This window comes from Cyrtonyx montezumae, unplaced genomic scaffold (genome assembly GCF_038088225.1).
Source record: "Cyrtonyx montezumae isolate F1298 unplaced genomic scaffold, pur_monq_1.0 scaffold_19, whole genome shotgun sequence".
NCBI classification, from domain to species: domain Eukaryota; kingdom Metazoa; phylum Chordata; class Aves; order Galliformes; family Odontophoridae; genus Cyrtonyx; species Cyrtonyx montezumae.
Window position 1 is genome coordinate 7,506,567 of NW_027071925.1, and position 23,163 is coordinate 7,529,729.

Genomic DNA, 23,163 nt, shown 5'->3' on the forward strand with positions numbered 1-23,163 from the left:
AACAAATAGGGAACTGCATCTCATGGTGATGGAATGAAATAAAAAATTAAAAATACCTGTATTTACAGCAGCATTGTTCCTTTATAAATAAAGAATATGAAAAAATGCAATATTTTAAGGATAATAAAAAATTGAGGTGATGTCACTCAACCACAGTGCTTGCTGGAATAAACCCTTCGGTGCTGATACTGTACCAGTAGTGAAACCACTTTCCATTGGAAAAAATCTGTAAACGTATGCATAAAATGTGTTAACAGCAGTGCAAAACTGCTCAAATATAGTTTAGTCAGCATCTTAGTATCTGTATTGAATACAATACATCACAGAATACTTGCATAAGAAGTGCAACACATTTTCTGGTCCAATTTTACAGTGCATTTTTCCCTCAAGAGTGGCATCTCGAAAGCCAAAGCTAAAACCACTGGCCTGGTCTTGCAGTCTGTGCCCAGGCAGGACAGCAGGCGGCGTGATGCCCGCGTCGGAGCAGGGATGGCACACAGCCCCCGTGGAAAGCTCTGCATGGGATCCTTGTGGAGCTGTGGAAATGCATACTCAAACTAGAAAAGGAGCTAACGTTCAAGTTTTAAATGGTACACTGTGTGATCGATGCATCAGAATTATCCATGACAACCAAACTGGTGGTAACCTCAAAAAGCCAAGGTGGGACTTCACTGTGTCTGCAACACGAAAAGCCAACATCTTTCCAAACAGGCACACGACAAAGGAAGTGCTAAGTTTGCCAACTTCAAAGGTTTAGTGTAAAAGAAATCTGTCATTACGATCAATTCATAAATGATTTCAAATGCAAGGATCAAGGTGAAACCTTAAATAGTGAGACGTTATTTTCACAAAAAGCTAACTGGAGAATTTCTAAATAAGAAAAGCAGAAACTGTATCCCAAACCCCTTTCCCCAACGTTTCACAACTTCATGGTAGGAAAAACAGCCAGATACAGATGCAAAAATCTTAATATAAAAACTGTTTTACATATATTTAAATTATGTAAATTCCATAAAGTTCTTAAGACACTAATTACTAAAATTACAAAAAGATTTTCATATTGCTCTTCATGCTCAAACTCTTAGAATATCATCATTACATCACCAGAACTGATATACATGTAGTACTTGCATAATTAACTGAATAGAAACCCTGTTAAAACAATATCCTTGTTGAAATCATTTATTTCCATCCAGCAGTGCCTGTTTGGAATCTGTGTTTGTGTGTGTAATTCCTTATAGAGCTCATGCACCCTAGAATGTCACTTCAATGCTTGTCCGTTGAGTGGAATTTCACTTCTGACTTCAGAGCTTTTGTTTCTTGCTCTGTTTTGTGACACCTGAGATGCTATCCATTTCTGAAATCCTCTCTCTCATATTATTTTCACTATATCCGTTTGTTGTCCCACTCTGCTCCTCAGAAGATTCCTCATCCATTGGGGAGGTCGATTCTCCTTTCTCTAACTTCTGCTGCATCTCTCGGAGCCTGGCAACAGCTTTGTCTATTGACATTATGCTGATGAGGTTAAAGTCATGCATGCTGACCAGATGTAGCATAAAGTTTCGACACAAGTTCTTCTTAATTATTTTCTGTCCGTAATTTTCAACAAACAGCATACAGGCGTGATTCATTTGATTGTCAGCAATAAACCTGCCAAGTCAGAAATCAACTGTGAGATGAGTAGAATATTTTCAAAAGCAAAAACACACGTGGATGAACCGTGCTGTAGGATAACGGCCCCACTGTTACTTATTCTCATCATTTGCAACCTCATTGCTTTCAAAGCTGTAGCACTATAAGGTTCAAGAACACATTTTTAAACTGACCAGACAACTTCCTATCAAAATGGCCTTTAATGACCCTTTTCTAAGCACTTCAAATTCAGTGCTTAGAGTCAAGCAAGTATGTCATCTTTTTGTATCAAAAAGAAGTTTACAGTGACATACCCGTGCTTCATAACGTGAAGATTCCATAGTTTCATCACTTCTTTCTCTCCTTCATTAACATCAGAGAATTCTTCAATTTGCTGGAAAGATAAAGGAGTGAGGAAAAAGGACAGGAAGAGGAAAACGTGAGAACTGCATGGCTACTGCAGTGAAAGCACACCTACAATTCAACGTATGTCACCTACACATCAGAGAAGTACTGCTGGAAATTCGAGAGTGCAGCCATGAAGGTCAGAACCAAGTTGGATCGCGTGGAGATACGCGATAAATTATTTCCATACTGCACACACTGCTGTATGCAAGTGACACCTCCACTTCTTCGAGGGAGAATCAGCCACAAACTAAACAAAACTTGCTAGGATTCCTATGAACTGAACTAGCATGGCAACCAAAGACAAGAAAATACACTTTTCACATCACTAGCGGCAGAGCAACAGAAAATCTTCTATCTACTCTCCAAGTGAATGCATAATTTTCACAATGGGTGCACTACTTGTTCCCTAAAACAACCACAGAGCATCACTTAAAAACCACAATCCACTGAAAACAGCTTTGAATTGAATAATTACAGTAATGGTTTTCTCCCGCAGCCATTCAGGGTCCTTTTCATCCTCACTATCTACTTCCATTTCTTGTGGACGGAGAGGTAAACACGTGTCACTGTGGAAATACAACCGATTGTGCCCACTGCTGTATGTTCTCTGCTGTTCTACTTCTCCATCTTCAGATTCCAGGAATTCAGACATACTTGCTTTCGTACGCTTTGGCCTAGCAGAAGGAAAAACGTTCACTGCTTTCAATCATTCAATCAAACATGCAAATACTATTTATGGCAGTTGATTAATTCATATTCTTCTTTTAAGCTCCAGTTTGCAAAACTGGTGGGGAATAAAGTCACCAACAGTGTAATATCCCCCATTAAAAAAACCAATCCCAATAACACCTTTCCCCCCAAAAAACTACAGCAACTTTTGGGGAAGAACAGCTTTAGGACAAGGCTGTTGAAAACAAAATAAATTACCTCATGGTGACATAAATGCACTGTTCACACACACAGCCTTGGATTCACAGATCCCAGCCACGTGCTGTATTACATAGCTATGAACAGACTCACTGAGTGCCCCTACCTGCACACGAGGATGTGTGTGATCGGGGTTCTCTTGACCGGCCCGTTGCGACTGAAGGCGAACCCCGGCTGACGGTGGATGTCCTGAGGGTTCCCCGCGTAGGAGCCGTCGTAGCACTCATTGATGGACACATCTATCCTAGCACCCTTGGGATGATACTGAAACAGATCATCACAAAGCTATTAGCAGCACACAGGAGGTTTACATGAGTGACAGTCCCAGTTCTGAATGCCTTAAACAACATCCTATCAATAAGCTTTCCTTTTACACCACACAAATAACATCTACAAACAAATTATACTCAAGCTTCCTTGCTCTACAGTATCTTACTGTTTCACATGAAAACACTCAGAGTATATTTAAATATTAAATGAAGGGCAATGATAGTAAAAGCTCACTTAACAAGAGTCCTAGAAATTAAAACACTCCTAACTAGCTAAGGAGCAAAGCTTTGGAATAATTTTCTGAGCAGAGTAGTGGGTCCATGAAACTACACACAGACATAACAAAAAGAAAAGAATTTATCTTCAGGATCACACTGGTAGGACTTTACCAGCATATCTAAATTCAGTACTGACCAAAAATGTTAACTGCCTTCTTAAAGCTTCAAGGGACTTCAAAGTAAGTGTATAACACATTGCTTTTTACAACAGCAAAAGAATATGCTGATGCAGAAATAAGAATATAGCCCACACTTTGTTTCTCACATGACAGGTCAACATTCACATGATTTCATGTTAAGTAAAGTCTGAGGGAGCTGTAGTAAACCTGTAGATAGTCCTCCAACTTAACTGGCTAGCAATGAAGTCACTGCATCATATAGCCTGTGACAAACAACAGCATTTCATGCCATCAAACTACCACAGTGCTACTTACAACATAATTAAAGATAAATCTGCTGTGACAGAGTTTAAGGTGTTTGAGTAAACTATACAGTTTCCGACAGTTCAGCGTGCACCATGGGCAATGCAAGTCATCTCGGGCTTCAGTCTGCTGTCTTGTGTTGTTGTTATAAAGGAACTTTGAGGAACAAAGGAAAAGCAGTGTCAGCATCAAATGAATTTCATTCGTCAACCTCCCAACCCCAAAATGAAGCTGGACTTAATTTCAGGACAGCTCTATAGTAAGTTTTTGGGAACAGTGGATCAGCTTAATTGACTGAAAAAATGATATTTTGAGAATTCCCTCCCTCCATATGGAGACCACCGCTCCCTCTCCAGATGTGTTTTAGAGTACAAGATTAACTTTTCTTAAATACTTCCTGTAAGACAAAACATGTGGAATGGGTCCTCCTACATGAGTTTGAGACCCCCTAGGGCATCCAATAGGACAGAAAATGAAACAGCTATACAGTCACAACTGAACCTTCCACCCATCTCAGATGTGAACACTGTAGTCCCTCACAATATTTATCTTCTTCCCTACCACCACCCCTCTTATTTTCAATACCTGGTAAAATATCCGCAACTTTTGTCGAGGTTCATTTAAAACATCTCTCTCTTTTCTTGTTTGAAGGTCTGCTGGCAGGGATTCTTTCACAGCTGAAAACAACCACATGTATCAACACGCATTTCAGTATAGGGTAAAGAGGCAAAGATGGAAATTCCATGAAGGGTACCCTGCTTTGGAAGGGGATGAGCTCCTCAAGTGCAAAAAGCCTCGATGCTTAGTTTCTTTCACAAATCTATAGGCAAAACCACCACTTCCCTAAGAACAGCTGGATAAACATTTTCCTTTTTCCTGTTAAACCAGAATTTTTTAGCTATCAATGTCTTTATTCCATTGGTCTGCCTTGGGAAATATATTAAAGTAGAGTGACAACACTGGATTCATACACCCTTGGGAAAGATGCACCAGGATCTTCTACTTATCAGAATCTCTAACTGATGCAAGGTTCCAAACATTTCCACTCCTTGACATTAACTGAAAGCAGCACCTGTACTCTCCAATGGTGTACTTTGCCCTACTGTATATTCCCACAGTAAGAGTTCACCGTACTATTTTGGAAGGTGACACTATGACTTCACCAATTTACTGGAATACTCAGCTTCTCTGATGCTAAAAATACAAGTTCTAACAGCCCATGAATAATGCAGCCCTGCCACATCCCTATTCCTCCTAATAATTACATAGTAAACCAGTACACATCTTCCAGTGTTAGTCAGCAGTCTTCCTTTCACACATCTAAGCCACAGACCTGCCCTGGAGATGACAAAGTCTGTCTCCCAAGGAATTCTAAAATACAAGGAGAGCTGGTACAAGAAAACAGAAAACAGAACAGCTCTGACAGTGACAGTTCAAGCACTTTCCTGCTTCTGTTGCCTTTCTCCTATTAGAAATCAAAGAAACTTAAAACATGTAGTTTATGTTTTAAGTGTCAACCATATATCTTTAAGGACTTAATTCAGAAGATAGAAATCAGTCTTACTTTAAATATTCTTGTGCAAAGAAATCTTAAACACAGAAGTGCTAAGCAGACAATTATTCAGCACCAGAACTGATGTCTGCTTACCTATAGTCTGAGTAGGTTTAACAGAATTGGGTTTGTTTTCTTGAGGCAGGCTTTCAGAATTTCGTGTTGCAAGAGGCTTGGCAATAGGAGCTGTAGACTTATCATTTGTGTCTCCTGTCCAACGAAGAGTAAACTGAAGTGTAGGTCCCTGAGAAAATGTTTCAAATGGAGGCAATCTCTGATGGGGGGGAAAAAAAAAGTAGTAAAACCAAAACTCCCTTAGAATTAACATGTTTTTCTAAGATAAATGCATAATTGAAAAAAAAAATAGTTGCCATACCTACAACAGTTGCTAACATCTGCTTGTCTAACAATCTAGTGTAGCCAAAGCTTTCCTAAACCAAGAGTTAAACTTGTTTCCACACACCCTGGTACAGAGGTACTGTTGCTTGTTTTGCCCATTTCATTTTCAGAGCAACAGCCACTACATTTAGAATTATTCTTTTACTTTAATCCAGAACATTTCAAGCGAAGACAAATCTTTAAGTGACCAAAACAACTCATACCTTCCCATCAAGTATTGTTTCCCACGTTGCTCTTTTCTTACTGATGGGACACTCTTCCATTTCCTGCATGGCCACTTCATATTCTCCATCCAGAAGCTGCAATCGTCTGTCAGTGAGAAGAATGCATTGTGAGTAATGAAACTAACCTATAAATTTATTGTTCGCTTATGAAAATGTAAAATACATTTCACAGTAACCAACTTTCCATGAAACTAAATGAATATTTTCAGGCAAATTTAAACGCATGCTTTGAAGCCTACGGACAGTGAGACTACAATCTCCTAACTAAAGATGCAGCGAGAGACAGAAAACAAATTAAAAATCAAGTTTAAGCTCAGTATTAAAAAATCTCTAACAATTAACAGAAGCAATATTTACTCTGGAATTATTACCTGTTTTTATCAAATACAGTCATTTGTGCTACAAATGTTTTTTCTCCATCTTCACGATTTGAAGAATTCCTTTTTCTTCTAGCTGGAAGCTCCTCATTGACATCTGCACATAACACACATGGTACTCCATTATTATAAAGGCACAAACCTGAATAGCAGAACAGCTTCTACACAGCTATAAAATACTGCTGGCTGCTGACTGTGTCAGGTGTATTTTATACAACAGAATGACATAGTACTTAATGATCAGCTAAATGTCAATGGAAAGAGCACTCAGCAGAACAGCAATCATATTTTAAATATGTTTGTGTGTATTTAAAGCCCAGCCATATTACTTTGTTAGTTTAAAGAAACTCAGATTTGGCCTTCTTTTTTAGTTATAAAAATACCATAAAGTTTGCATCCTATATGCAGCCTTCAAGGCTGAAACATTCGTTATAAAAACACCTTGATCAGATTATAAAAATAACATTTTTAAAAGATATTATTGGATAATCATTTAGTCCTGATGAGAGCACCTACAGCTGAGTCACTACCGATCAGAGTTGATGGAGGTTTAATTTAGTCCCAGAGACCATGGTTACATTATTCCACTTCTAGCACTAACACCTTCACCATCACACATTAATAAAAATTGGTGTTAAATTTACACAGAAAAAGGGATACTTTCCAGCTAAGAACTACAGTTTAGCCCTAGTGTGAAAAAGACTAAAAAGACTAAAAACAAGTGCAAGTCAAGTCAGTCACTCATCTATTACTGCCTTCCCCATGTAGGACCTACACTGCAGATCATGACAACGATATATGTGCCTATAAGATAAACCTCATAAAATAATATTTGAAGACTGAATTTACCAATGTTTTCATTAGTCTCGCCATTAATCAGTCCATTAAAATCTCTTCTTCCTGGGCGAGTTACTCTGAATAACAATGAGTAAGACTTCACCATATGGCTGTTGCTTGGTTCAAACTCATTGCTGGAAACTGCAAGTGATGGGAAGTTGCCTGGTTTGATTTGACTGAGGTCTGGGTTTAAAGGCACCTGCTTTTTACCTGTAGGAACCTGTCTTATCGGACAACTGACATCCTGTAAGAAAACGAGAAAGTTAACGTTTAGGTTTCTAGAATACAAAATTAATTGACAGTAATTGTTACGAATAATTTATGGATCGTACTGTCATCCTCTTGAAAATAAGCCTTGTAAAGGGTGTAAACAAGAACAGGTTTTAAATGGAAAACGTACTTCAAAGTGTACATAAAACTGGCAACTTCTAGCAACAGCCATCTTTCTCTAAGTGATTAAATTAATACTAGCATGAGACATTCTGAGAAAACCGTAGAACAGCCATTAATGCTAATTTAATTCTGTTTACTTAGAGAAATGAAATGTTTTGGTTATATATATATTCTAAGGGCTTCCTGTCTTCTCCTTCCAATATTACAAAGTGCACTTATGTGCTATCAGGGAGATAAAGACCCACTTCCCCAGGATTTATTATGTTCAGTATCTCTCAGATAGATCATGGGACACTGTGAAATATTGGCCAAACAAGGCAAGATGGCCTAAGCATGAAATTTGCAACAAAACATACTTCAAAATGTTAGCTCTTAAAACCACACCAAAACAGTTCAATATTCTTAGGGGAAATATACAGAGTTCTCACTACAACGTTTCCCTTTTTGGTTAAAAATTATGGCATGCATTACTGAGTTGTGAGGATAATCTGTCAGCTGGTGTGAAACACAGCTAAAGCAGAAAAAGAAGAGATGAAAATTCTGTATGATTCATAGCAGCTAAAATCTCCAACTACAGAGATGGTCAATGTGTAAATGTGGGTACAGAGAAAGCAAGGAAAGTGAAGACTTGGCAGATGACTTGGGACTTCAGAAAATTTACAACTTCTTCCATTTCATCTGTTAGCTCTAAGCACAGACTATTTTAAGACATTTGATTGCCAACAGTATTTATAGTTTAATGGTGTGATACAAAAATGGAAAACAGAGGTGGGGCTGAAATCCAGAATGAGCAAACCCGACTTACAAGTAAGTGAAATTCAATGAAAATAAGATGGAATGCCTTTGTAAAACATCCTGTTATTTCTCAGGGAACACAGGAAAAAAAGATCTATGTATTTGCTTCTGAAGAATCCTTTATTCAGTCAACAGAAAACAATTTCTATTGATGAATACATAAACACTAAACGAATCTCAACAGCAACATGATTTCACCAGCAGCTTTTTATATGGCAGTGTTAAATAATGTTCCAGAGTCATGTACACACTTTGCTCCACCTCATATGCATAGTTTGTCAAAGCACTTGTACCTTTCGTTTCTTGTGGCAAACTTTCACAAGCAGTACTTCCAGGGTTACAGAATTTTGTTCATTCTCTGAGTTTTGTGATGGCTTATCTAAACAGAAGAAAACAGTTTAAGTTCTGAAAAAGTAAAAGAACTGTTCAATGAAGTAAACCCATGTGAATATTTTTGTCCATAGCTATATTCAGGCACAGAGATCTCAGATGATTCTCAGTGTCAATTCTCCCTATATTTATTCCCAATTCCCACTTCGGAACATCCCCTACCCAATAACTATTAGCAGTTTGAAAACATCAGCACAGTTTACCATCTAACAGTACACTTGCTCTTGGTTTTCTTCTTGAATATAACTCTTAACTTTGTAACAGAAACAGAACCAGGAGAAAAAACAACAACCAAGCTTCAGTTCTGAAACTAGAGTCATGAAGATGACTGTGAAGATAACCCATGTGCTGAAGCAGCACACTACACATGAACTAACATGTGCTACAGGTGAAAACATGAGCAGGATTCATGTGCTTTGGTTGAGAATTGCAGCAGCTGATCTGGAGATGTTGGCAGTTTCATGAAAAAAGGGATATTTTTCAGTATTAAATACAAGACACATTAGAAAGTTTTTCATAGAAAATACAAATCCAGAACAACCAACCACCATGCTCTCTTGAAAGAATTCCCAAAGTATTTTTCTATCCAGACAAATGAGCGTGCCAATTGTGCTAGCTTCCTTAATTTAAATTTTTTCTATATTTTCTATTTATGACAATGCACACTGTGTATGTTAGGAATATCCACTTGCATGGTACAAGCAACTGACACACTCCTGCTACGTGTAGTATTCTTATGAAATGAATGCAAGTTTTTATAGTTAACAATACAGAATCAACAAACAGAGCAGTTCATTAAAAATTCGACTACAGTCACATCTATATAGGACTACTGGGTATAGGAAAAGCAGTGAGAAAGGCAAGGCACGAACTGTGGAACAGCTACCCTGCCCAGCAGGCAGTTCCCTATGCCAGGTTTACCACTACAGAGTTCCTATATGTGATCTTTCTGGAACAATATATATTGGAATGTAGGATGCATTAGCACACACTTTCCTCCACCTTTATTTTACACTACTTCACTCTTATCACTGACTGCCCCACGAGTCCTTCTTTTGTTTCCCACCTAAGAACCTGAAGGCAACATGCAACACAAAGCTTGTAAAGGCAGAAGTAATATTCTCAAATTCCAGAAGCAGAACATTCCTAACCAAGCTATTCAAAGAACTCTCAGAATGATGCTACAGTTCACATGCTTATGGAAATCTAGACATTTGTAACTTTAAATTTCAAACATCTTACTCAACAGATCCAGTGAAGCACAAACTGACTTAAAGGAACATGAAAGCTTCCAGAATAAAGCACATAACCTGTTATAGGATTGGAAGTAGCTTTTATATCCAAGGAATAATATGTAATTCAGAATATTTTTAACTGAAAAAAAAAAAAGCCCAGAAACACCACTTAATTCTAATGTATAAACAGGTAACATTGTTCAAGGAAGTAAAAAGACAGGGAATTTACCAATGCCTACAGAGCATAAAGCATGTAACTTCTGCTTTCATTATGGGAATGGAACCCTTCATTCTGGTCAGGGTAATATTCTGATTTTGAGAGGTGCACAAAAGACAATAAAATGATTGTAAGTCACTAGTAAATGTCTGCAGTCACTCTCAATCTCTGACATGACTTTGCCTGATTTCTAAGCTCTAACTGATACAATCTGTTTTCACACCTGAACTTTGTGGGGGGGGAAAAAAGAACAAAACCAGAGCACTGAATCTGCTAACTAGTGCAGGCTTTGGAGTTGTGGTGGTGGTGGGCTGTGTTTTGTTAATGCTACTTTGAAGACACAGTTCCATAAGATCATTGTCTCCAGGAACTCTTTCCTCAAGGTCTATTTCAAGGTTGAATGGATGATAGTGAAGTCACTGTTTTGTCTAAAATTCTGAAGGGCTTATCTGCTCAACATTACAAACACAATAAAACATATTCAAAGCTCAAACTGAAGTCCTGTAACTCGTGGGACAGACAGAATACGTAAGTTAAAATCTGTACCAAAGCAGCAGAGGTTGTAACACATCATTCAAATATTCCTCTCAGAGATCTATATTAATTCCAAATTTGTACAAAATAATGGTGTAATAAGTGAAGTTCTCAAACATACCATTTTTATGGAAGAAACCAGTAAACGTAAGTTGCAAATGAGCAGACAAGCTAAAGAAAAAAGAGAAAGAATATGTTAGAACAGTAAGTAGATATCTGCACAGGAGCCTCTGCTCACTGTGCTCAGGACAGATCTAACCCTAACAGAGGAGTCCATTCCTTTAACTGCTTTGAAACTGTCTGGGAACAGCACACATTAAGTTGTAAAGGATGCAAAGCTATAGACTTCTCTTTACAGACTAACTCTATTTTATGACTTGATGCTGGGTAGGACAGGGGGAAGGCAGGTGAAGACATGAGATCCTGCCATCAATGGCACGTGTCTGTTCCCTAGACATCTGTCAGCAGAGGTGAGTTTAGTGGAAATTGCCTGGAACCATCTCGCTTCTTTCCCCACAGCTCTGAACACAGACTTAAGAATGGCAAGCATACAACCATATAAACCCTCAATATTACAACTTAAAAGGCATGTGTGAGGAAATACCATTACTTTTCGAATATCAGTACACATACATTAATTACTAACAATCAACAATATCAAAAATAAGGTAAAGGCCATTGATTGTTTCAGGCTTCTAAATACACATTTGAAAAAGGACACTACAAATGTTGGAAAAACTTATCTCAGCATTGTTTTTCCCTAAGTTCATAAGCAACCCGCACGCATCACTCGCTTTAACATTCTGCAATCTATGCTCCAACAGCAGAGCGCCTTCCTTCTACTAACTACTGCTCTATTACCTGAACTTTGTCAATGAAAAAGCCCTTCAATTTAGCATATGAATGTGCTCATTCCTACAAACACATATATACATGCACAACAGTACCTGTGAGATTCTTGTTCTCCCTTCATTTTCTCTACTTTTGATAACATATCATCTACTTTGAACGTTTTCCTTTAAAGAAACAGGAAGAAAACAGTTTGAGTATAGTTATTTCTCCCATAATATTAAACAACTACATGTATTCAGCTTGATTTCCTATCAAAACTATACATGCAATGGCAGCCTTCCGTTTACAAAGAACCCTTTTTTGGACTTTTTTTTTTTAGATGTAGTAGCACATCCATGTTACAGAAATACAACCATAACACAGCTTTTCAAGCAGTAGCAACATAGCCCAAATAATTAATCAGACCTTCCACAAGGAACGTGATTGCTCATTGGAAGTGCCTCTGAACAACGTGCTAAAACCTTGCTATGAATGTGTGTAATGGCATTCCAGCTTAGCTCAAAGAAAATCCTCCTGCTTTAGTGACACTTAAGACAATCAGAAGCATTCAAGTAAACTCTCTGGTCACTGCTATTTTAATCTTGACCAAAGTATGAAAACCATTTTAAACCCTAAACAGCATCAGTCTGTTGGTGCTTCTATCTTCAGCCTGTTTGCTATATATACACCATTTAATAATCATTGTTAAATAAAGTTCACACACAAATATTAGTTTTTCAATAGCTTCTGGAATAATCTTTCAATTTCTCTTTAAACATTTGGAGCTCAAAGCTCCAGAAGGTACATCTTTGCAAACAGAATTCTATCAGTGCTTTTACTGTACGGAAGCAAGGTACACAGAACTTCCCAAACACAAGCCCCAGAAAGATCTTCCACTCAAGTTTGGGTATTTTCTCTCTTCTAAAACCTCTTAATCATCAACACTGACTTCAGTAAGCCAGCATTTTTAGAAAAATAATGATTGAAACAACTGCTTATCTGTCAGTTATGGATCAAAACCCAAGCTAAAATCACAGTTCTGGAACAGAGCATCATGGGCATTAAAATAACTGTATGTTTCAGAGACAAACTGCTGCTTGTGTAGCTGAAACTGAACTGGAATTTGGTACAGTGGATAACACAATGTACTTGCAAAGTATCACTTGTTTCCCAGCAACTACAGCAAACATTCAAAGAAACAGAGTAAGATTCAGGTAAAAGATCACATGCATTTCAATCAACTATAAATTAAAACTAAGCACTAAGCAAGAACAACTTCCTGTTGCACAATTCTACTTTAAGGAAAAAAAACAAACCATGAGCCACCCAAACACTTTCTCCTTCCAATTTGGCTCTGCCCTATTTTAAAAAGATGCAAACAATCCACTTCAGTAACTTGTGTAAGAAAAAGCAACAACTTCCAGAAGAAAATCTGATCAAAAGACAAGATACAATCGAGCAGTATCAGTCCTGAAGTTGTATGTTACTGATGCCATCATAAAATGGCAAGAATGTTAAATTAAAGCCAACCAACCCAAGGATGCTAAATATAGTCTCTTTAAGTTAATTTAAATTGCACAAATTCTATTGCTCAATGGATCATTCAGAAGTTACCTTGCTTAGACACAAATACAGTATAAATCAGAATTGTCTGCAAAATCTGATTGCTGCAATTTCTCGTGCTCATGATCAACTACTACTGTCCCACAACATCTGATACAAACCCTGAGAACTCTCCTGTTAAAACATCACCTGTTCAAGCCACAAAAAAAATCCCAAACGTAACAAATGAGTTTCAGTGAGAGGAAAAAACTGAAAGGACTTTGCAATTCTACAGATAACAAATACTGACATGTGTACTTCTCATGCTGCCATATTTATGTATTTTAACATGCAGCTTTAACACCTCAGATGATATTAACGATTTCACAACATCAAAACTGAAGCCCATTTCTCAGACACGTCCAGTTCAAAGCAACCTTTCTAAAGTTCTGGCTGGATCTTTTGTGAAACGCTACAAATTAACCTCACTGGCTTTTCACTTGGTTAACATAGTTACAGGAAAGAGTACTAGTTTCTTCTAATTCTAAATAACAAAAGGGACAAAAGTGGGGTATTGTCTTTTTAGTTCTTTTGACTTTTTTGTATTTCTTTTACTGTCAGTTTAAATATTAATGATGAAGCATCACTGATTTCTTAAGCCCAGACGTGAAACAGCTTTTAATTAATTTATTTACTTTTATGAAACTCAGTCCCAAAATACAAAGCAGACAAAGTGGATCAATAGGTGAGGATTCTGCAGCCACCACTGCAGTACTGCCCACAGCAGAAATCACAGCTATAAAAATCACACACTTCACATGGCAAAAAAGCTCTTCGGTTTCATAAATCAACTGTAAAGTGACGATTGAATTTTTGGAGTTAAAATGTTAGAATTACTTTTCAAAATAACTGTTTTACCTTTTGATATTTGTTCGGGAGTTTCTGTGGGACATGTAAGTAAGAGTTCTGTGCAAAAATATTGGCTGCAGGAAAAGAAATGAGAAAGGTTAACATGCTTTAATTAGTTGCCACAAGTCCAAAGTAAAAGAGTGATAAAAGCCCGATTACTCACTGCTATGAGATTCCGGGTACGCAGAAATCTGTATATCTGTGTTGGTTCTGAGAAAAAGAAACATTTATTATCCACAGTGTCTTAAACCTCTAGAACAGCAGCAGCTTTTAATGATGTGACAGTATCCCACTTAACACTTTATTTGTTTTTAACAATGATTGCAGAAGTCGCAGTTTAAGCACGGCATCATGATGTCTAAATAACTGTGAGTAAACAAGTCATTATTCTACCTACAGTAAAACACAAAGTGCCTTCTTGTTTAAGCTACCAGGAACCCTTAGCAACAACTCACTCAACTAGGACTGCTCCTTTTCCACAGGATGTGCTTCTTACAGGCTTTAAATCACAGAAAGTACACAAACATAGTACAGTTTGTTGCTGAAGAGGTAATTTTTTTCACCGAGTTAATGATCTTGTCTGATTTGGGTATCAAAATATCACAGCAGATTTCCATAGTCACTCAGGATCTGACTGTTTCATCCTGGTGGAAAGCACTCGCACCAGGTACCAAAACAAGAGGAAGGAGTGATCACTGACAATGACACATAAATCCTTTAAACGAAGAAATTAACTTCAAAAACCTTTTATAGGAATGGGACCAGAAAAACAATGGTTCTGGTAAAGCAGCTACTGTTCCAAAGTGCAGCCTGATGGGTAAGAGCTGCACTGCACACTGATGTGAAAGTGCACCACTGCCTAAAACAGACACAAGTGAAGTTCAGAGGAGCAAAACCTGCTTACAGAAAAAGAGACCTACAATTATGTTTAACCAATTAAGTTAAATCGGGATGAAAAGGTTTGGATCAAGTCACATCTTAGAAATCAAAACTAAATTGAAAAGTATCTGTTTTAGAATGAAATGGAAGTCAGTTTCCTTAGGTAATGCCAGCAAGAAACATAGAAGTGACTTGGTAAAACAAATGGAGAGCAGGAGACAGGAGCAAATGCTGGAATGCCCGTGCTAGGGCTGCTAGCTCTGCAACAGCTTCCCATACAACAGAGCCAAACAAATACATACTAAGAAATACAGTATTCTGCTCTTACATTACTGTAAAGGACTTATTTTAATAGTTTAGAACCTGACTTCGATGTACAGGATTTTGATATTACAAGAGAAAAAGGAAAGCGTTACCTAATCCTCATCCACTTTTAAAGATACAATTCAGCCTCATTTCAAGATACACAAACATAAGACCCCAAACAACTGATCATTAGAGAGAAGTATTATTAGTAAAGGGAATCTTAAAACAATCCCAGTATTTCAGAAGCATGATGAGAACCAGTACAAATCCGCTTAACGCAAAGTAGAAACTAACATCATCGTGACATCTGTATTTTGCAAGATAATAAAAGAAGATATCAAATGGAAAGAACAGAAAAGAAAGAAACATACGCTTTAGTTGAAAGTGAAAATGCTGAGCAGTCATGACTTTTAAAGGAACACCTTAGTTCTTAGTCTCAAAAAAAAAGTGATATCATTTAAAGAGGTATAAAAACATTCAATTATATTCATGGTAACATGGTACGTAATTTAAAGGACAGCATGCTGCTGCTTCAACTTAAGCTTTCCCAACAAGGAAAAGCCCGAACCACGCTTCTCAGCCTGCAAGCAGACATACGTTTCAGAAGTCCATACTTCTCAGCAAAAGCCTAAAATAAATCTTTATCTTCTTCTAGCATGTGACCTCGCGAAGGGACAAAAACATTCAACCAGAATGTGACTCAATGCTGCGTCTGTCTGTCGGGATTTCTTAAGCCACAATTTACTTCCTGCAGGTTCTCCACGACATCCACAGCACGGCATTAACCCGCTGCGGTACCTCCTCCCGGCCCCACCTGTACCCCTCCCTTTCTCTGAGGACGGGGGCACAGCCAAGGGACATCGTCCTCCAAACCTCTGACACTGAGCAAACATCTTACAGCTCCCGTCCGCAGCCCGACCTACTTGCAGCGCGGCATTTATCGATCACACAGCTCCTTTAACAAGAGTGAGGTTGAAAGGACGCGGCACGAGGAAGGCTTTGAGACGACACCAAAAGCTCCAGCGCTTTATCAAACGCTGTCACCGCCTGTAGCAACTGAGTGCAGGCGGTGACAGCACCGATCCCGAACCTCACCACGCGTTCAGCGGGACACCGAAAACTTCCTCCCATTCCTGCCACGGGAACCTCGCAGCACCCCGGACACTTACTACCGCTCTAAGCTTTTGAATCAGATTCCCGTCAATAACTTTCCGATGCCTCCAAGGGGGAATCCTTCTCTCTCCCACCACTGCCACAGGGCGACGCCTGGCTCCCGAAGGTCAATCTCCAACACGCAATCCCAACCGGGGGACAGCCGTTACCAGACAAAGAGACGGCTCCGTACAGCGGCACGGCGCAGCATCCGTCGCCCCGCGCCCGGGCAGGGGCCCGCGCAGCCCCGGGCGGGGGGAGGAAGCCCGGCGGCCGCACCAGCACCAAGTTCCCGGCCCCGCCGCTCGGCTCCCGGCCCCGCGCTTCCGCCCCAGCCCCACCGGGCCCCCGCCTCCCCCGGCCGAGCCCCCTCCCTCCTCCGAGCGTGTTTACCCCCGGAAGCCCCTCGGCCCTCCCCTCCTCCTCCTCCTCCTCCTCCTCCCGCCCTTTCTGCCGCAGCCCCGCTCCCGCCCCGGTGCTTACTCTCGAAGGCCTGAAGAAAGAGCTCGTGGTCGGCCTGGATCTGCTCCATCTTCGGCTTCTTCACGGGGGGCAGTGCGGCCGCCGCCGCCGCCGCCGAGGAGGCCGAGGAACCGCCCGAGTAACCGCTTCCTCCGCCGCCGCCGCCGCCTCCTCCCGCCGCCCCGCCGGATTTACCGGCCGGGGCCGCCGCCGCGGCGGAGCCCACGAACCCTCCGCCTCCGCCGCCTCCGCCGCTGCCACTGCCGCCTCCGCCGCCTCCTCCTCCTCCGCCGCCGCCGCCGCCACCTCCACCTCCTCCTCCGGCCGCGCCGCCGGCGGAGCCCGAGCTGGGCCCCGCGCCTCCACCGTGCTTCTGAGGAGCCATGGGCCCGGCCCCGAGAGCGCCCCGGCGGGACGGAGACCGAGCGGGGAGGGAGGGGGCGGCCGGGGCGGGTGGGCGAGGAGGGGGGGAGGGGAAGCGCCGAGCTCCAACTCCTCTAAGTCTCCTCCGCTCCGCTCTCCTCAGCGCTACGACCAGCCGAACCCGACGACCACGACGCGCCCGCCTCCGCCACTCTCCCATTGGCTCCGAAGATGGCGCCGCAGCGCCCGATTGGTCGACGCCGGGCCCGCCCCCGCGTGACGCACGGATGGTTCTGGAAGAGTTTGGTTGGTCGGTGCGGTTCGCCGCTTGGCGCTTCTCCCCTCCCCCTCCTTTGAACTGAATTCGCGGGAAAGGGCCGCTCGCCCTCCGGCGCGGGGCACGCTGGGTAGAGCGGGCCGCCTCCGCCTGCAGCGCGCGGCCCGCCCCGCTCCAGTCCCTGCGCGCGGCCGCGGCGCTCAGCCGCGCTCCCCGTGCCCGCGCACCGCGCTCCGTTCTCGCTGTGCCGCCCCGAGGTGCGCTCGGCGCCGCCGGGAGAGCAGCGCGGGAGGAGGGACGTCTGCCGGTGTCGGTGCCGTGAGTGCTCCCAGCTCACGTTCGCCGTTCATCTGCGCTGTAATGAAACGCCAGTACGTATGCCCGCACACACGTGTGGATGAGCGCCCTTTCTGGCTGCTGTTTGTGTTCCTGTTGCACCCTATCTTGCGTGGGTTTTGTTTGTTGTGTTTGAATATTCATTATCTTGGTGTGAGAAGGACTCCTGGATGTTGTGCATCTGCAGCTGTTGTCCTTGGAAGTTCCCTGCCTGCTGTTTGTGAGCCTCTGCTGCTTCTGGTGGAGCATCCTTCTAAATTTCAGAAGCAGGAGGAGGAGCCAGAGGGTAACTTTCCAGACCGCAGTAAGAAAGATAATGAGGCAATTAATCTGTGGTGCTGGAGTGAGATCTTCCCGTGAAAAGAGAAACTAAGAATGAGGCTTTGGCCTCATTTGAGTGTGGTGGGACAGCATGACAAAGTCGTGCACAACTGAGCCCTCTGGAATCATAGTGCTGATTGCCAAATAGAAAAGCTTCAGTCGTTTGAGCTTTTGCCTTAGTTTGTAAAATATGCCTTTCCAGAAAGACAGTGAAAATCATAATGGTTTCTTCAGAAGAGGTGAGCTGTGTGTTGCATCCTTCACCTGCCTGCATCTGTTCAGGAAAACATATAAAAAATATATATGGACTGGGTAACAGAAAACTTGTCCATATGTAGCAAAGAACAGAGTGCCTGCAAAGCCACCAGAAGTATGTTTGCTTATAAAGGCAGAGTGAAATAGAGTGCCTTACTACATTGATGTGAGTTCATAAAGTTAAAAAAAAATAAATTATGATGAAAAAACCCTGCATTTATTTGCTATAAATAAGAAAATATCCCAATATAATACAAAAACAAAAACCAGTTTCAGAAGTCTAATATGGCAAGTGAAAGTCATTTGCAAACAGGGTTTGTCCTTGGAGTAGATTTCTGGTAGTGGAAGCAGAAATAGTTGGCAGTGTTTCCATATGTCGGATTTTATGGCTCAAGATGGCCAATCCCATCTTGATTTCCTGTATCGATGCTGGGATTTGCATTTTGTATCTGGAAGATCACATTTGCTTCTGGTTGATTAAATGCATATTCTCAATCTTTTTCCTAAGATTTACTGCCGTGTACTTGCTCAGCATTCCTGCTGAGTATGTTCAGAGTTACTGCTGTGTATCTAATCATTCATCTTTTCTGATAATTTTAATACAAATGTGGAACAAAATGTGTTTACTATTAGCTGAATTTCAACTTATGGTCAATCTTTAAACATTTCCTTGCTGGTTCAGGCCGTTTTGTGAGCTGCTGCCAGTATTTATTTGGGAGTGCTACGATGTCTCATTGGTACGGAAGTGAAAGTTGCCACGCAGGGATTTGCTGAGCATAACAAATCCAAAGTGAGTGTTCTGAGCAGCTGTGTTTCAATCCCATGTAATCATGATCATGTTCAGTGGGGTTCAAGGGCATATAGCTGCTCTTCTGTGGCTGTATTCTTTATGCTTTCACTCTTCTAGGTTCTACTTACCACTCTGTCCATTCAGCCCACTAAGACCCACCAGAAGTGAGAACATATAAATGCTATAGAATGAAAATTATATACTGGGAAAGCAGAACTCAACTCCCACATGCTGCTCAGTCTCTTGTGGACAGCAGAGAGGGTAGGTGATATTTCAACTTGAGAAAGAGTTGTTCCAGCCTTCTGGGTAACAGTGTGAGAGCAGGTAGGCGGAGTGCTGAGTATATTTAGGATGGCAGGATCATATTGCAGTTGGGGTGGTAGCTCTGACTTTGCTTCCCTGCATGTTAATGTCTAGTGCTGCCCTGTTTTTATAAGCAGAGAACTAAGAAGTGAGAAAATGAACTTTAAGGGAAAATCTTTACAGAAGCGTGGCAAAAAGAAGAACTAAAATCATATATAGCAATCCCAGTATTGTGATGTATAGCTATGAATGCAAAACACAGGAAGGCTGGCAGAGCAGCCACTTGTGATTCTCATTCACGTGTTTGGCTGGGGACTGCTTTTGTATGGAGCTGTAAATGTATTCCAGGAGCACAGGGCTCAGGCAGCTGGGCCCTGGGGGAATCTGAACGCACCCATAATGCACAGCTTGCAGTGAGCAGGTTGCTTACTTGTCTCAAGTTATTGAAGAGAATGAAAAGTGAATGCACAACATGTTTTACACCACTAGGTCTCTTACCTTCTGAATTCCTACTATGAAAAAGGGGTGATAGTTGTTCTTTCTTATTGCTAAGTAGAAACACGTGCACGTGACTTGTCTCTTGGAGTTCTCCTAGTGATATTTGAATACAGTTTTAATGACTCATCTACAGTGAAATGTACTTCTTGACTCTCAGATAATTTGGTTTTGCTTGATGATTTTTTAACAGTAATGTTTTTTTTCAGAGTTTAGATATGGGACTACAAAAACTCCAAGAACTGTTTCAAAAGCATTGTGAAAAGTGCAGATCCAGTTTATTTTTTTGCTCTAGGAAGGTAGGAGATCTGTTAGGATAATTTAACTCTAATTATTTAACTGTAAACCCACAAATCTAACAACAGTAAAAAAATTCACATGTGAAAGCTTATCTGAATTTTTAATGGAAAAGTGAGCATGTTATCTGTGCTTTTATGTGTGGAGCTTGCTTCAGATGGCATCAAGAATTTACTTTGTTTTTTGATTGCTGCTCAAGATTGCTTTTACTCTAGTCTATAATCTGAGTTAACCATACTTGCTGAAATAATTGTACTGGCTGTTGCTATGACTGTGGTCGAAGCACTTTCACCGTGCTAAACAAAGCTCCACATAAGATGAGAAACACAGCAGGAGGCAAATTGTGACCAAGAATGATAAACCGACAATCCTAATCCCACTTTTTGGATAGAGAAACAAATCTTTATCTGGTATAATTTATGCTCCTTGGTATGTCATCTTCATTGATGCTGGTACCACATCCTGGATGTTAAAAGATACAAGACTTTTCTCTAAGAAAATTTTGTATTTACTTGCTTTTTTTTTTTTTAATGTGTGTAGGTCACTCAAAACTATGACACAATTTTACCTTTTTGAACCTAAACAGACTTGGGAAATAAATGAAGATTAGCAAGACTCTACTCTTTAGCACTCTGACAAAACTGCTGAGTAAAAATGTGTGTGCAAGAAATAATATTGAATGAAAGCTCATTAAGCAATACATGTCACGGTGCTGACAGTTTGGGAGTATGTGGGAGATGATTGATATAGTTTCAAATTGTTAAAATATGACTGGCATTTGACTTGATCATGAAGCATCAGCTAGAATACCATGACTGACTGGTTATAACTGCCCTGCTGCATTTAGGCAGACTGTCACCTACTTACTAAGCAGCCAAATGATGAAATCAAATTAAAAAGCATACTTGCAGCCACTACGGTACCAAGCCCCTAGAGACTGTGAATAAACAGGCAGATCTTGGACTGAGTACCAGATGTGAACTGGCAAGGAAACAATTCCAGAGACATAGTTCCCCTTCACTGAAAATTCCCTCTATAGAAGTTTGGATATTGGGGTAACAGAGGAGAAACAGGATGCCTGAAAATGAGTAGGGAGAAAACTAACTCATAAAAATTCAAGTTCACAAGTTCACTCAAGCTAACACAGAAAGTTAAGGTTTTGCCTTTTTTTGAAGAGAGTATATGTAAGAGGAAATTGTCAGATAACTGTTCTGCTAAGATATTGAATGAAAATGTCTATTTTTACCAAAAATAGTTGAAGAGATGAATGAACAAAATTCTAGGAAGCATTCAAATCTACTGCTGCAGACTAAGAGCCAGTAATCTGCAAGAATAAAGCTGTGCATTGATACAATTTTTGATTGCAGTTTTGGCTGATACAAATCAAATAATCATATAAATTCTTTTAATTACAATACTGGTGAAATTAATGTAGTTCAAAATTTGTGATATTCTGTGCTGTTCCATTAACAGATGCGTTCAGGATGAACTGCTCACTCAGTCAAAGCCAGTGAAAGTTTCCCAGTTATTTTCATGTCAGGACATCAATGACATTGTTGGAATGACATCTTCATGTGATATCAGTTAACTGTAAAATAATAAGTATCTGGTGACATCTTTCAACTGTAATTGCTTTTGCACTCATTTAGTGAAACAGCAGAAATAGATGATATATCTACTCCAATTTATCATTTAAATATTTGCCTGCTGCACGTTAATGATCATGCACTTCAATACAGACAGCTGTAAAGCACTCTTTCTATTGCTAATTCAGAACGTATGTATTTTTTGCAGACCATGATCTATGAACGTTAGGCTGTGACAGCCTGCCAGAGCTTCTCTTGCAGCACCTACTGATTGGAGCTTTTCTAAAGAGGCTTCACAAAAGCAGAAGCAGCAGAAGATGGAGTCACCCTACAGGTGCAAGCTGCGGCAGTTCTCTCTTCAGTCTTCCCAACAGGATTTGTGAGACCCTGTACCTCAACATCTTTATTGGTAATGGATCCTTCCCTTAATTTGCTGTGATGCATTTGGAATGTCAGCTTCTAAAACAAGGCACATGGGAGGCATCTAAAGTAGATTTTTTGAAAGGAAAATGAACAAAGAGCATGTCAGGTTCCATTTTGATTTGCATGACAAATCCAGCATGCAGCATTCGGGAGGGTTGGGCTGGGCTTGCCTGCCATTCACTGCATTTGTCACTTTGGTTTGAACACTTTTGACAGTCTGTAATGTTAATTGTTCTAAGGATTGTTTTGCTGGAGGAAGAAAAGGAAAGGATTTGGGTTCTTGTTCTACTTTTTCCGTGTACAGGAAAGGAGGGATATCTGAGGGAGCAGAAAATGTTTTCAATCTGGCTTTGATCTGTTTTGCTTACAAGTAATCCCATGAGTTCACCAACAAGTTCAGTATTTTAAATGTTATTGTTACTGTGTGTGTTTTGAGAGAGAAATACTAGGCCCCTAAACTAGTAACCTGGGGAGTCTATTGTTTTGGTGCACACCATTCTTTCTTCCTTTAAGTCCCACAGAGATGGGTCCTGCAGAGCGGTTTGTACTACGCCTATATGCTTCTATCAGATGATATTGTGGTGCTTTGACAAGTGCTAAGAAGGAATTTAATGCCCTAAGAAGCACTGGTGGACACACATTGTTACTGGTGTGTGGATGGCATGTGAATAGCTCCCACGTATGTCGAAGACCTGTTGGTAGATAAGTGCATGTGGCTGAATTTTCCAGGAGACAATTAGAGGTGG

General features: G+C 40.6%; 1 protein-coding gene across 1 annotated transcript; it reads right to left on the reverse strand.

Annotated features, from left to right (window-relative positions):
* Positions 1-534: 534 nt before the first annotated feature.
* On the reverse strand, positions 535-17,554 carry SUZ12 (SUZ12 polycomb repressive complex 2 subunit). Its single transcript, XM_065735474.1, is given in 18 exon segments — positions 535-1,650; positions 1,947-2,026; positions 2,516-2,714; positions 3,074-3,231; positions 3,950-4,093; positions 4,523-4,614; positions 5,586-5,763; positions 6,092-6,197; positions 6,484-6,586; positions 7,339-7,570; positions 8,808-8,893; positions 11,012-11,061; positions 11,838-11,906; positions 14,182-14,246; positions 14,336-14,382; positions 16,993-17,361; positions 17,364-17,491; positions 17,493-17,554. Coding segments are annotated over 18 exon segments (2,514 nt in total). The 3' UTR covers positions 535-1,304.
* Between the last annotated feature and the right edge of the window lie 5,609 nt (positions 17,555-23,163).